Genomic DNA, 14,340 nt, shown 5'->3' with positions numbered 1-14,340 from the left:
CAAAATGTAATGGGGAACAGCAGACCAATTTCATGAACAAATTGGACACAATTGGATACACTGTACTACTTATAGCCGTGCTGAAGTGTGCCGATAGATGTTGTCCCGGACACTAAAAGATGCTGTTGCACAAATTCCAGCAAATTCATGATGTCCTGAATCTACAGGTTTGTTTTCTTACGCCAGGTCTGTCTAATTCGACGTGTTTCTGAATTATTCTTAGTGCATTGTCAATGGGTGTTTTGGTAAAGAGAGAGACAACATCATGTGTAATGAATTCTTCGTCTTCCTGAATCATAATGTAGACATACATGTATCTTCTGCTAGATGTTTCGAGTTTTTGTTATGGTGTTCCGATTTTACCACCAGCTGTCTAAGAATGACCTAGAAACACTGTAACCAACTCTCTCACATCTATGACCAAGTATTAAACAAAACGTAGTTTAATCGAGTCATTTAGGTACATATATAACAAGTAATTGTACAAACTCTTACAGCGTATCCGAATCGACATAGCTTTGTGGACAACTCTTAATCATTCTACACCTTTGTGTACATACGCTTCACTGGTCATTTGTCCGATGAAGGGGACAGAGTACATCCCGTACAAGTCATCGAAACGTCACATAGAAACACTTATTGGTTGTGTAACAGGAATCCTTATATAATCTATACTAAGGATCCTGAAGACAATGTTTAGAAATTTATATGGTGATTTTGACATCGTTCAAACTCAGAACACGCATGACAACAAACTTAAACTGAATCTTAACGAAATTTACATGTTAATAAACTTATTAATAAATGTGCCGGAGATAAATTTAATGTATTACCTTTTTATCAGTTTTTTTCATCCGACACCATTCTAAGAGAAATGAAAAAGGGTAATTTAATCAAAGTATCAAAACAAAGTCTCAACAGGCCACAGTAAAATGTTGCTGTTGTTTTGTCCTCCAATCCTGTGTACATTGTGACGTCACTTTACTATTGTAGTGAGATGACATGTAATTGGGACGTCACGATGTTTACACTTACGTTTTTGCTTAGCCAATCTACTATAAAGTCACTTTATCTGACTTAGTCAAAACTCAAGACAACTTTAGACTTCAGATTGTTTCATAATCCTGGGGCCTATATAACCATGTGAAGTGTGAAACTTGTTTTTCTATTCGGTAGTTAGATCCTATTTTTTCTATGCTTACCTACTTTGACATGGATATTAAATGGGTTTTTAGTATATAAATATATATAATACACTGTTGTGTAGCATTTAACTCACCTCTTTCATTGCTGTGTCCTCCAACTCACGTAGCTCTGCCTTCTCAATTTGGAAAATGCGCAATTGATTTTAAAACCCGGACAGGATCTTTGAAAAGGCATTTAGTTCACCGTACTGATCGTTTGAAGTCGTTAATTTCCGTTTTGTCACACTTACACTGATCTGTGGCTCTTCCGATTGCATCGGCGTTCCTTTCCAATTGACAGATTTTCTCTTTCAGATTGAAAAAGTCCCGGTTAAAAGACTGACGATTTCTCTGGTATAACTTTCCATTGAATCATTGTCTTCTGAAAATCTTGACCATACTTCGATATCAATATCAAAGTAGCGAATAGCAGAAACGCCGTCATAGTTCTACAGTATCTGCATTGAATGACTTAATTATTTTACCATACGGTTGTAATTAACAGCACAGTTACGTGATATGCCACAACAACAAACATTATACATGGCGAAGTAAAAATAAAGCGATTTGTGACAATGGGTTTGGTTTGTTTTTGCTTTACATCATATTTAAAGCTACCATCGAGTTTTGCATCCCTAAAAACCCTTATGTACTTATTTTGGGCAGAATCAGACAACGTATAAATTTCGACCAATCAGAGGCCTCCATTTCATTACCATGGCAACTAAACTTTTTGAAACTGTTACCGTCGTGTTTGGCATCCCTAAAAACCCTAATGTACCTTTTTTGGGCAGAATCAGACAACTTCTAAATATCGACCAATCAGAGGCCCTTATTTCGTTACCATAGCAACTGAGCTGTTCGAAACTATTACCATTGTGTTATGCATCCCTTTAAACCCCTATGTACCAATTCTGGGTAGATTGAGACAACATCTATATTTCGACAAATCAGAGACCCTTATTTCGTTACCATGGCAACTGAGCTTTTCGAAACTGTTACCATTGTGTTCGGGATTCCTCAAAACCTCTTTGTACCAATTCCGGGCAGAATCAGACAATATCTATATTTCGACCAATCAGAGGGCTCTATTTCGTTACCATGGAAACTGAGCTTTTCGAAACTGTTAACATTGTTTTCGGCATCTCTTTAAACCCTTATATACCAATTTTCATCCAAAGTTTCCAAAACCGGAAGTAAAAATTAAGACTCTGCTGGCCATCTTCGACTTCCGGTCAAGATGAAAATAGATTTTTGCACCATTTGCATCTCTCTCCATGCTCATCTATATGTTTGCGAAATTCTGTCCAGTCATCTCTGAGAAAACGTCCTGACAAGTTCACGGCGGAAGCTATTGAAATAATAATTATATAATTAAAATAAGATTTATATAATAGTTTTATGTGAATGACCGTAGCGACTAAACAACGACTGATCTAAGTACATGTTGACTAAATTAGATGATCTGACCACACGGGCTCTTTGTACAAGGTTTACTTGCCGAAATATACACAATTGAAGTTCCTATCTTATCCGTCTTGCTACTTGCAGTCGCCATTTTGTAAATAGGACCTAATCTCAAGCTGATGCGTGTTTGAAAGAGTCAGTATTGCAAAGCTTCTAAAAGTTTTTGATAAATTTAATATCAATTGTTTCCTATTTTTCTTTTCTGTATCCTTTCATAAAATCATAAAAAACAAATTGATTTTTTTCCCTGTCAAGCTTTTTTCTTTCAAATGTTAAAACACATTTTTTTGGAAAAATGTTCTAGTATCGACATTATGATCAAACGTCTGCTTCGCAAACATTCAAGGAAACAATATTTACAATGTATTGATATTGTTTTTGTTAACTCGTTTATTCTTTAAGCTATCTTTAATTAATACATCTCAAGATTTTGTGACATCATGTATAGAAAAATTGCATTTTTGACGTAAAACGCACGTGATACGAGAACGTGACCCGGAAATAACTCACAACAAAATCGGGACGGTAATAACAAACGGACGTTTTTCGAACATTAGCAGATTAATACCGTTTGTATTGAGACACTGATGTGATAGAATACAACACAAGGTAACACGCACTTAATCCATTGCTATCACATCAAGTACTAACTGACATTTATGCGAAAACATCAGCATTAAATGTTTGCGATCGCGCAGACCTAGTTTCGTTATACAGTTTACATACATTTGAACATTTGTCGGCATCAACAGTATACCTTAGCTTGTGTCCTTCATCGTGCCGAAGATTATACATAGCATTGTCGAGGGAAAATTCGTGATTAAAAGCTTGTGTGTTTTTTTTTATCTTAAAATTATAAGATAAAAGCATAGTGGCATGTTACATCAAAATACAAGATACAAGAATAATTATTTTACGTTGAATATATGTCATAGTTAACATAAGCTCCCAGGAGCTTGTATTTCGACCAACATATATATACATGTATATATAAATGGTAAAACATTGTGACAGTGTAAAGGCAAACAACAAATATTATCATAAGATACCTAAGATACCTGGAAGGATTAAGATAAAGAGGCTAAATAATCATGCTGTACAACATGTGGCACTAAAACAATTTACTTAGTAAAACTTAAAAAGCAGTCCAGAGGGCAGGTGATTGGGACAGCCCTCTGGATACTGCTGTACAAAATAATGTTTATTTAAATCATAGCATTTATTTGTAACATGGAGCCAGGGTTTGGTAGCCGTTAATATTAAAAGACGTTTTTAGTATTGATGTTGCTTGTGACGACAGTGATGTATTTTTCGCTTACCTTAAAGCGTTGTTATCCAAAGAGAAGAATAGCACGAATTGAAAAGTGTGAATTGCCTACAGCTCGTGTAAAAAGTCAAAAACGTTCATCTCACGTTCTTTCTCGTTACCTGGACGTTTGTAAATTAGAACAACTGGTCTCGCAGACGCTTAAACTATGTACACAAGATATATATACAGTTATACCCCAGTATTGTATTGTCTCTGTATGGCTACGAGTGCGTCCCAGGTGAGGTAATAGAGCATCAAAGGTATATCACTAGTGTTTGCTACATGTATACCTAACCACAGTTTCTTTTAACTCTTCAATAAACATAATTATGGAGAATAGTCACGGCGGCATTTAAAATATATATAAATCTTATTACCGGTTAGCTTGTAATAATAATATTAATAATAATAATATACAACATTTGATATAGCGCCCTATCTATTTTAATGTAAACCTCCAAAACGGCTTCAAAATCAGGCACAAACTGTCAATGCAAATCGCGTTTACTTGACCTATGGAGTTAAGTAGGTGAGCGTGAAGAACATGATACGTATTCTGGAAGTGGGTTTCTTAATTTTAGTGAATACGACAGCGATAATAGCCAGAATAAATGTTCACTAAACAAGTGACGACCTCGAAAATAATTGAAGAATAAAACAAGAAAGTGCTGTATCCGTGTCGTATGTAATATGGGCGCTCAAATTCGATGAAATGCCGCACTCTATCGCCTTCTGTTGATCGTGCCAGCAAAATGAGGCCAAAAACATGATGTTTTCAAACCTCGATTGAAAAAAAACATCTTTAATATCTTAATATATCCAACTCTTATTTGTCTGAAGTTGTACATGTGTTATTGGAACTCAAATAAGGGTACCTAAAGAATTTACTTCAATATATGTGAAATTTGTGTTTCCAGTATATCGCTGTGTAATAAAAATACATTGGTTAGTAGAGTCACCTTACGTTTCAGTAGCTTATAATGCTCACCGAATAGACATCACCACGGGCATGCAGGGTTTTTTATGCTGAAAATGACAACCCCTATCCAAAAAAAACCATAGCATTTGTGCGAATTATATAAAGTACATATTTGGATACATACAATATTCAAAGTTTTAAGTCGACCTTTTAGTTCCTTTTTACAAACACACAAATAATGATATGCATCACCAATCTGTAAGAAAGACAATTAATTAAATTGATGCTGACATTTCCCAGCGCATAATCCTGTTTCAACTTTTAACATTTAAAACTTAAGATCACTTGTTTATAACTAAATCTGAAGCTTAATATGTAACGCATGATTTCATTAATGTTTTACAAACATTGACAACATAGCCTCGCAAAGCATCAAAGTGAAAACCAATTTATTCCTTCGTCTTCTCACAATATAAGGGACTGCGGTGACAGAGTGGTTCAGGCGACTGATCGTCTAAAATTTTTAGACCCCACCCTTTTGTCATGGCTTCGATGCCCACGTGCTGCAGTCGTCAAGTAATGGCTGATGTGGTTTTCTCTAGATTCTCCGGTTTTCCTCCATCATCAAAACATTGCACGTCATTAAATGACCATAGCTTTAATACGATGTAAAGCACAAACAAACCAAACCCATTGTCCCAAATTGCTTTATTTTTTAATTCGCCATGTATAATGTTTGTTGTTATTGTGCAATCTCCAAGTACACACTAACGTGTGTATGAGCGAAATAACAACTGCGAAAACGTGGGGCATATCACGTAACTGTGCTGTTAATTACAACCGTATGGTAAAACAATTAAGTTATGCAATGCAGATACTGTAGAACTATGAAGGCGTTTTTGATATTCGCTACTTTGATATTGATATCGAATTATTTTCAGACGACAATGATTCAAAGGAAAGTTATACCAGTGAAATCGTCAATCTTTTAAAAGGGACAATTTTTATTCAATCTGACGAGAAAATATGTGCATTGCAAAGGAACGTCGATGCAATCGGAAGAGCCACAGATCAGTGTGAATGTAACGAAACGGAAATTAACGACTTTAAACTATGAGACGTTTCGATGACTAGTACTCTGTCACCTTCATCAGACAAATGACAAGTAAAGCGTATGTACACAAAGGTGTAGAATGATTAAGAGTTGTCCACAAAGCTATGTCGTTTGGCTACGCTGTAGCGTATGTACAATTACTTGTTATATATGTACCGAAATGACTCGATTAAGTTACGCTTTGTTTAATACTTGGTCATAGATGTGAGAGAGTTAGTTACAGTTTTTCTATGTCATTAGCAGACATTCCTGGACAGCTGGTGGTTAAATCAGAACACCATGACAAGAACTCGAAACATCTAGCAGAAGCTATATGTATGTCTACGATCATGATTCAGGAAGACGAAGAATTCATTTCACATGATGTTGTCTCTCTCTTTACCAACACATCCATTGACGATGCACTAAGAATCATTCGGAAAGACTTAGAATTAGACAGACCTGACGTAAGAAAACAAACCTGTAGATTCAGGACATCAGGAATATCTGGAATATGTGCTGACAACAACTCCTTTTTATTTTTTGGGACAACATCTACCAGCAACACTTCAGCTCTGCTATGGGTAGTCCAGTGTCTCAAATTGTGGCCAATGTGCTCATAAAATAGGTCTGCTGTTCCCCAATGCATGTTGTAAAAACTGGCTACTGTGTACTCCCTACAAAATTGGTTAAAACCCCTCCAAAGATACAGAAGAAGGATTACCACAAGTTCCAATAATTGGCCCCACCCTTCTTCCCTAAGGCGGGCCAGACCCTCCATTTATACAAAATTGAGTCCTCCTCTTCCAAGAATGCTTAACACAAAATTTAGTAGGGCCACAACCTCCGTTTATACAAAATGTAGTCCTCTTTGCCAAAGGATGTTCCAGGTTAAATTTGGATAAAATCCCTCCAATGGTACATAAGAAGAATTTTAAAGATGTAAACCTCAAATTCTCACATTGGGCCCTGCCCTTCTGCACCAAGAGAGACGACAACCTCCGTTTATACAAAATGTAGTCCCCTTTGCTCTAGGATTCTTCACGCCAAATTTAGTCGAAATCCATAAAGCTTTTCAGGACCAGTAGAACCTTTTTTGCATGTTTATCATGAGACTTTGCAGAGGAATTTGAAGAGATTTTATAGGAACAGTAAGCGTATAGGCAGTCCCTGCCCTACAGGAGAGAATAGGTCTGCTTTACCTCACTGCATGTCGTAAAAGGTGACTAATGTGGACACCCTGCGTAGTTGGGGGCTTTCTTCTGTGTCTTCTGCTAAGGGAACATAAAAAAACCAATTGATCTGCCGTCCCAACTGCTTCGTATTGTCTCTCTACTTCCTTAAACCTTTTTGATTCCTGATGCCTTGCTTGGCAATACCTCACCTTGGCTTTGACGTTCATCCAAACCGGGCAGACAATGGGTTATCTCCCCAGGGAGGGACATACCGATGTCCTTATGAATGAAAATTGCTGTTCCCTGCTTAATGTTGTTCAGCATTTAGGGTCATCGCAACAACTGGTAGACCCGTTGTCAGTATAATGTTACTGGATGAAATAGTGTAGGGTGCCTTACGTATAGTAATTTAGTGAGGTAACACTCTAACATCGGCATCAGATTCATAATAAGTCAAATACATCAATATTCACTGCCTCCAGCACACACATACATGTACAAACCAGCACGCATACATACCACAATAGAGACACGTCCTTTAATTACCTAAGCTGTTAATCTGACGTTAAACAAAATAAACCAAACAAAACCTCGGTCGCTATATTTCACAATTGTGAGAGTGCTTGCTTTGCTAAACTTTGATAACATTATCTGCTGAGGATGTAACCCTCCATAGCCATATCTTGGGTAGGTATTTTAATTTACTGTAAAAGTGGAAATTTTCGGGATGTAGAAATGTTTGCATTTTATGCGTTTGGATATTTGGATTTGAAAAATATCCACATGCGGATATATATATACATATATGATCAAATAATCTTGATCAATTACTGAGATTATTTGGGTCGTAAAATGTCTTACACCGGGTATTCCGATACAATGAAACGTAGCAGGCACAAATAACACAGAGTCAAATAAACAGTCTGAAGAATCCCCTTGAAGAGATGAAAGAACTTAAAACGAGTTGTTGAGATGTTTGAAGATTATACGTACAGATTATTATGATGGCCGATAGGGGACAGACAAAACAGTATAACAAGTAGTACGTTTTCGTCAACATAATATGTACGTACATATTTTGTGTCAAAAATATCTACTGTAGTAGTTCATTTATTTGTACACAAAACGTGTACGTACAAATTATGTTAACGAAACGTACTACTAACTACACGTTTTTTGACACACAATTTTTGCGTACAAATTTTGTGTACAAATTTATCTACTGCTTCCAAATATCAATTAACATTCATTTGTTCCTTGATTGATCACCGGCGGGGTCTTCTGTTGACTTTATCCTGATAAGGGGGTTCAAAACCAGACCAAAACAAGTCGATTACAATGAAAGAAAGGATTGTCTCGGCTTCATGTTGCCGTAACGGAAGAAGGTAAATGCACAGTTTCGTTTTTCATATATATGTGATGAATGCACATATCGTAATCCTACCTTCGCTGATTTAGCATATTATTCAGGTTAGATACGTTGATCTGTTGGCGTTAATCATTTGTGTTATGTCTCCGTAATTCGAACGCTTAGAAGACAGATAGTTTTCGAGGTACAATCAAAACGTACAGGTGATTATACCTCACTCACCGCTAGGTGTCGCTAGGATAGCACGAGGGTATAAATAGGCAGAATCCAGCGACAATCGCCCCAGTTCTGTTTCGATCTCGGCGTGTTTACAGCAGTGACAGATCGTAAGTACCTAATACATGTGAGACCCGCTTTGAGTTGGAAAGATAGAAGTGACTGAATAAGTCTTGCCTTGATCCACACACTGCATGGAAGATATATTAAATAAACGATTGAGTGCTGTAGCGAGATACCGTTAGACAGAAGGTGTCACGGGCATAGGCTGTACAGTGCTAGTCACGACCAGGCTAGTCGTGACTAGGTATAGTCGTTGGTGCTAGTCGTGACTAGGGGTAGTCGCGACCAGGCTAGTCGTGACTAGGTAAAGTCGTTAGAGCTAGTCGTGACTAGGGGTAGTCGTGGTCATTATAGAGTGCCGTAGTTGTATACTAGTATAAGGCTGTCGTGATCGGCGGGACTAGATCATATAGCTAGGTAGCTGACTATAGGGCAACTATAGTGACTAGGGCTAGCCGCGACTAGGTAGTCGAGTTGTGTACTGCCTGGATTGTACGGTAGTGTGTGTAGTGTGTTATATTGACACAGAGCAGATAGCTTTAATTTGGTAATAGTTCTATAGTCGTGCAGTAATTATTCTGTTCATATCATGTATTAAGCATTAGGTAATAGGTATGCTGGTTACAAGGTAGTAACACATATTTGTATATATTTGCAACTGTAGTATAGTTGTAATTAAGCTTACAGCACAGGGATCCTTAGAAGTGACTAGGGTACGGACCCCGGAACGTTACATATATATAAATTTGTATGTATATTACAACTTTATTTTCTATCCGGATGATCGTCTCTGACAATACTAGAAGTCACTTACATTTATAGTACTTAGTAAATACCATCTTTTTTTTATTCATACATATAAGCGATGATTTATAACAACACGTGTGATAACATTTAACTCTGTATGATTGCAATTTTATAGTTTTGACTTGCAGTGATGGAACTTATGGTCAGATATGCCAGTCAAAACATGACATACAAGGAGATTTTATTGTTATTAGCCATTGTTATTGTTATTCGTCTAACATATATTCACACTTATGTATTATGTAAGTTATTTTGATAATCAAATGACTTTAAAATTGAAAATATTATTCTAGTCCTGATGCGATTAGAAAAAGACTCAAACGTGCAGGAATGCAACAACGAAAGGGAAATACTGATCACACTACGATTGAAGTGACGCACATTATTCAGGTAGGTTTACTGTATATCATAATATTAAGCATTTATAAATGTAGCTAAATGTATTGCAATATATTTTGAGATTGCTAACACATTGATACTTTGTCATAAGCACATCTGTATTTTCCACTCTGCAGAACTTTGAAGATGTTTGTTACCAGCAATACATGTGTTGATAACAAGTAACAAGCGTTAAGAAAATATTACTAGTAAATGAAATCTTCTTTTCAGACTTTTTTACCTGATTTGCCAAGCACTTTTGGTTACAGGCAAATGTCCTGTTTATTACGACCAAAGAGAGTCAACGTTCCAAGGTAACGTTGTGTGTGAGGATGAGTGTGCATCTTATATTGTGTTAAACTTTATAGACATCTTACTGATCCAGTTTACAATACGACGTATTATTGATTTTGTGACTCCATTCTACTTACAAATATGCCTTATTTGGTAAGTTGATGATATTACATGATATACTGTTTATCTTACATATTTTGTGATAGGGATACAGTCATGAAGATAATTCGAGAACTTGATCCCATAGGAGTTGATATTCGAAGGCCGCGTCGTATAAATCGAAGAGTATACCGAACAATGGGTCCGAATCATGTTTGGCACGTGGACGGGAGGTTTATTGTATTGCATGCTGGATAACAAATGTGTTCATAAAGTTAAATTTTAGTTTTAATTTTATTATGACTTAACGAATTGTACTGTAATGAGACAGTTTTTAAGTGTAATTATTTTATTTCAGATACGATAAGCTGAAACCCTACGGATTTCCTATACATGGATGTATTGATGGGTAATTATGTTAATATTATGTATTTGCAAATGTTAGAAAGTAAACCGTGGAGGCAACATTTTGTCCATACACTATTGAATTATTATTACTTTGTAAATAGTTTGACGTTTCGATTTTTTATAGAAAAATGGGCGAAGAATGGGGTTGCTGTAATGGACCCCTATTATTTTGTAAATAATGATGATTGTGTATTCATTTTTAGTTTTCGGGATGGGGATTTGATATGCCTCTTTTCTTCTGTAAGCATGCAGCGATAATTAAAAGTGCGATCTCAAAAAAAATTAGAGATATCTTTATTTTCTACTTTGTTTCATGTACGTATACTCTTTTGCGGACACACACGTAGCAAACAAACCAATTGCTTATGCCGACACGCATGCGCGGAAGGAAATACATTAATGTTTTACTATAGCTGTGGTTTTCCAATGTAGGTTTTCCAGAAAAATAATCTGGCTGAAGATTGGTCCAACTAACAATGACCCGGTGGTTGTTGCATTTAATTTTGCACAATGCGTTGACGAATTGAAAGGTAAGACATTCAAATGTCATGGAATGGATATCAATCCGAGTGTGTATAGAATTTTATTGATTTTCCGAGGTTCTGAGTAACATTCTACAGTGCATCTAAGGTTACGTCTTCAAAAATGTCAAAACCTTTTAATGGCGACTGTCTTTATTCATATTGTGTAGTTGAAATGCTTGACTTTAATCCATGATACGGGAGAGAAATATCCATTCATAATCTTTGTCTAAATACATGTTGAATTCCAACCATTTGGATCATAAACATTTTAACACTCTTCGGAACCTTTGGCTTAACGACAATTTAATATTCGTAATCATCTGCTTTACATATGGAAGAAATTTTAAATATTTAAAAGTAAGCTTTCACTTTATTTCTTGAAGCAGGTTTAAAGGTATTAAATGAAAATGGAACATTCTTCTCTTCTTCAAATCTTTCAAAACACCGTATGCTTTCCAATACCTTTTTTAAATAAGTATAATGCGTCAATTTGTATTTAACCTCAGGTTGTCCTATGGTTCTTCAGTCTGACCCTGGAACAGAAAATTGCGTTATGGGTTCTCTTCAGTACCTGTTCAGACATATTTCACACGATACATTTTCCAGAATACGCAGTTACCGTGTCGTACGATCAATCTTCAATCAGGTAAACGACATACAAAATGCTATATATTTACTGTCAGCAGTGTGCGTCAAAGAAAGTGTGCGTCTACGTTTACACCAACATTGTTAAATCTCGTTGACAAATATGTAAATTTGTTACATATAAGTTACATATAGTTTCTTATTGTTAGGAAATTACTCTTTGTATTTGGCTGATGCTACAAGATGGGTGTCCAATACTATGTATGGACGTGTCTGAACACCTGTCTAAATTTCCTTCTACTTTCTGCCAATCTTTTTTTCTCCATATGATCCATATGCCTGTACTTTAAATTTGGATAACGAATACGGGTATTTTAAGGTTCCCTCATTTCAAATACATGTGTTAAATATTTGAAGTAATCATTCCACTCATCTGTCTATTTGATAGATAATCAATTATTCATTATGTTTAAATGTCTGCAACATTTCCTTGTCCAACAACACAAATACGTGAACCTAATTTATTTCATCGAAGCCTGGTGGACCGTAATGAGACGGCAGGAGTGCGAATGGTGGATTTCCTTCTTCAAAGATCTTGTTGATATTGGTGTATTTCACAGAGAAATTATCAACGAGATGTAAGACATGATAATATAAGTTGAATATCAAAATCAATCGCTGTTCATTATATCATTCACTGATTAAAAAAACATTCATAAATGAAAATACCACATTAGGGTCATTCACACTCGGATATCAATATTTGTTTTACGCTTGACGCCTTGTATACGTTGTGCTGCTATTGTATAATCAGCGTCAAATACGTATATTCTAAATTTATGTTTATAGGTACTGCATAAGGTATTGTTTGATGCCAGTCCTACAGTTGGACTTAGATCGCTTAATGGATCGATGGAATAACCACTATATTGCGCACAGCAGGCAAGCAGCTTGCCCAGGTGGGAGACCAACAGTTCTGTATAGGCTTCCTGAGGTATCTGGTAAGTACATTATTATATTAAGATTATGTTCTGCTTGCACCATGTACATAATTATTTGACCATCAAAATAAAACAATATAATCGAAATTCATCAATTGTTTTGCACACATTATTCACAATAGTACACACAAGACACACAAGTGAAATACACATAAGAATACAAATTAAGAAGTGATACTGTAGAGCCAAATAATTAATTAAACTGCATTATACAGCTGTTTCGTCCTTCTAGGACTCGTCAGTGATGCTAAGAGTCTAACGTTTGATACATTTGGAGGCGACTGCAAGTGATACAAAAGAAATGTCAAAATCTAGATGGGGAGATGCACTAGCCCCGTAATTTAATACATTTCGTAAATTTCATAAAAAATCAAGATTTAAGTTGATTATTTGTATTCTACCACGTCGAATGTAGCTAATTGCAAAGTTTTGCAGTCCTATAAGGCGACATGATCTAGATAATTCGATATGCAAATTAGACGCTGTTCTTTTGCGCGTGCAAGATTTATCACGTGATCGTGTTGCCTCGTTTTAACTTGATCAATGTCGCGCCAACATTTATCAGTGCGTAGGATTGGGATTCCCGGATTGCGTTTACTTCTAAAACCATCATCATCGTTCCGATATCAAGCGGATTTTCTTGGAAGTGCCAGTGATACAACATCATACAATTGGCCTGACATGAGTTGGCATATTAAGTTGGTTGCCATGACGTGATGGAAAGTCGCTGACCGGCTGATCATGACGCGACCTTCACCTTCACCGACTTCACCGGACAGCTGTGTTTTGCAACCACTGTTCAGACCGATGCTACTTTTTGCAACATTATTCTTCACGGACGGTATGTACACTGTAGGCGAATGCTCGACATCACTTGACCTTGAAAGCAGAGGACGTTTTGGAGACCAGAAACAACTGAACACGTGTGACGTCAGATACGATGTTTATTTCAATCAATAAAACATTGGCACGCTATCGACAACATTCGTCAAAACATGAAATCAACGCTTGGCAGTACATACACACACTGCATACATCGTGAAATGTACGGCACTACCCAGTGAAGTAAAAACAGAAGTAATTAATAATTTACCATTTTAAATGTCAATAATTAATAAACCATTTTCACAACACGGACCCACATACTTTAGGTCTATAGATCCGTGTAATCCTTTGAATGGCAGGCCTGTCAAATATTTTGATCCCGCCTGACAGCTATGCTATTTTTGTTAATTCATGATAAAATACGGGGAGGTTGTTGGAACAGCATGCGTGCGCACTATTTCACGTGCATTGGTTATTGCCACGCGCATAATATATCGCTCAATAATGCACTCTTTTTAACCAATGAAAACCGCCGTTACATCACAGACGTGGTAGAATTTTGGATACACATGTACTAAATATGTACAAGTGTGAGGGATTTTACATGAATGTCCATATCCTATT

General features: G+C 36.4%; 1 protein-coding gene across 3 annotated transcripts; it reads left to right on the top strand.

Annotated features, from left to right (window-relative positions):
- Positions 1-8,754: 8,754 nt before the first annotated feature.
- On the top strand, positions 8,755-12,887 carry LOC110458943. 3 transcript variants are annotated; one of them, XM_021510933.1, is made up of 7 exons: positions 8,755-8,842; positions 9,896-9,992; positions 10,250-10,294; positions 10,732-10,782; positions 11,214-11,311; positions 11,812-11,951; positions 12,740-12,887. In XM_021510933.1, the coding sequence occupies exons 3-7, from the start codon at positions 10,254-10,256 to the stop codon at positions 12,809-12,811; spliced, it is 402 nt and encodes a 133-aa protein (XP_021366608.1). In that variant the 5' UTR covers positions 8,755-8,842; positions 9,896-9,992; positions 10,250-10,253; the 3' UTR covers positions 12,812-12,887. The 3 variants fall into 3 exon arrangements, with proteins under 3 accessions (XP_021366608.1, XP_021366606.1, XP_021366607.1); XM_021510931.1 differs by having other exon boundaries at positions 10,212-10,294; XM_021510932.1 differs by lacking the exon at positions 8,755-8,842 and adding an exon at positions 9,232-9,292 and having other exon boundaries at positions 10,212-10,294.
- The last annotated feature ends 1,453 nt before the right edge of the window (positions 12,888-14,340 follow it).

The sequence above is a fragment of the Mizuhopecten yessoensis genome, unplaced genomic scaffold, assembly GCF_002113885.1.
Source record: "Mizuhopecten yessoensis strain PY_sf001 unplaced genomic scaffold, ASM211388v2 scaffold9863, whole genome shotgun sequence".
NCBI lineage: Eukaryota > Metazoa > Mollusca > Bivalvia > Pectinida > Pectinidae > Mizuhopecten > Mizuhopecten yessoensis.
Note: the sequence above shows the minus strand (reverse complement) of the source record. Positions and strands in the feature narration are given on the sequence as shown.

What these genes read in the sequence shown, in the direction of transcription:
- LOC110458943 (XM_021510931.1), top strand. Translation starts at nt 9,933, where the DNA reads ATGCAACAACGAAAGGGAAATACTGATCACACTACGATTGAAGTGACG. An exon ending in ATACATGGATGTATTGATGG is followed by an intron (nt 10,783 to 11,213) that starts GTAATTATGTTA and finishes TTTCCAATGTAG; the next exon opens with GTTTTCCAGAAAAATAATCT. An exon ending in ATGCGTTGACGAATTGAAAG is followed by an intron (nt 11,312 to 11,811) that starts GTAAGACATTCA and finishes ATTTAACCTCAG; the next exon opens with GTTGTCCTATGGTTCTTCAG.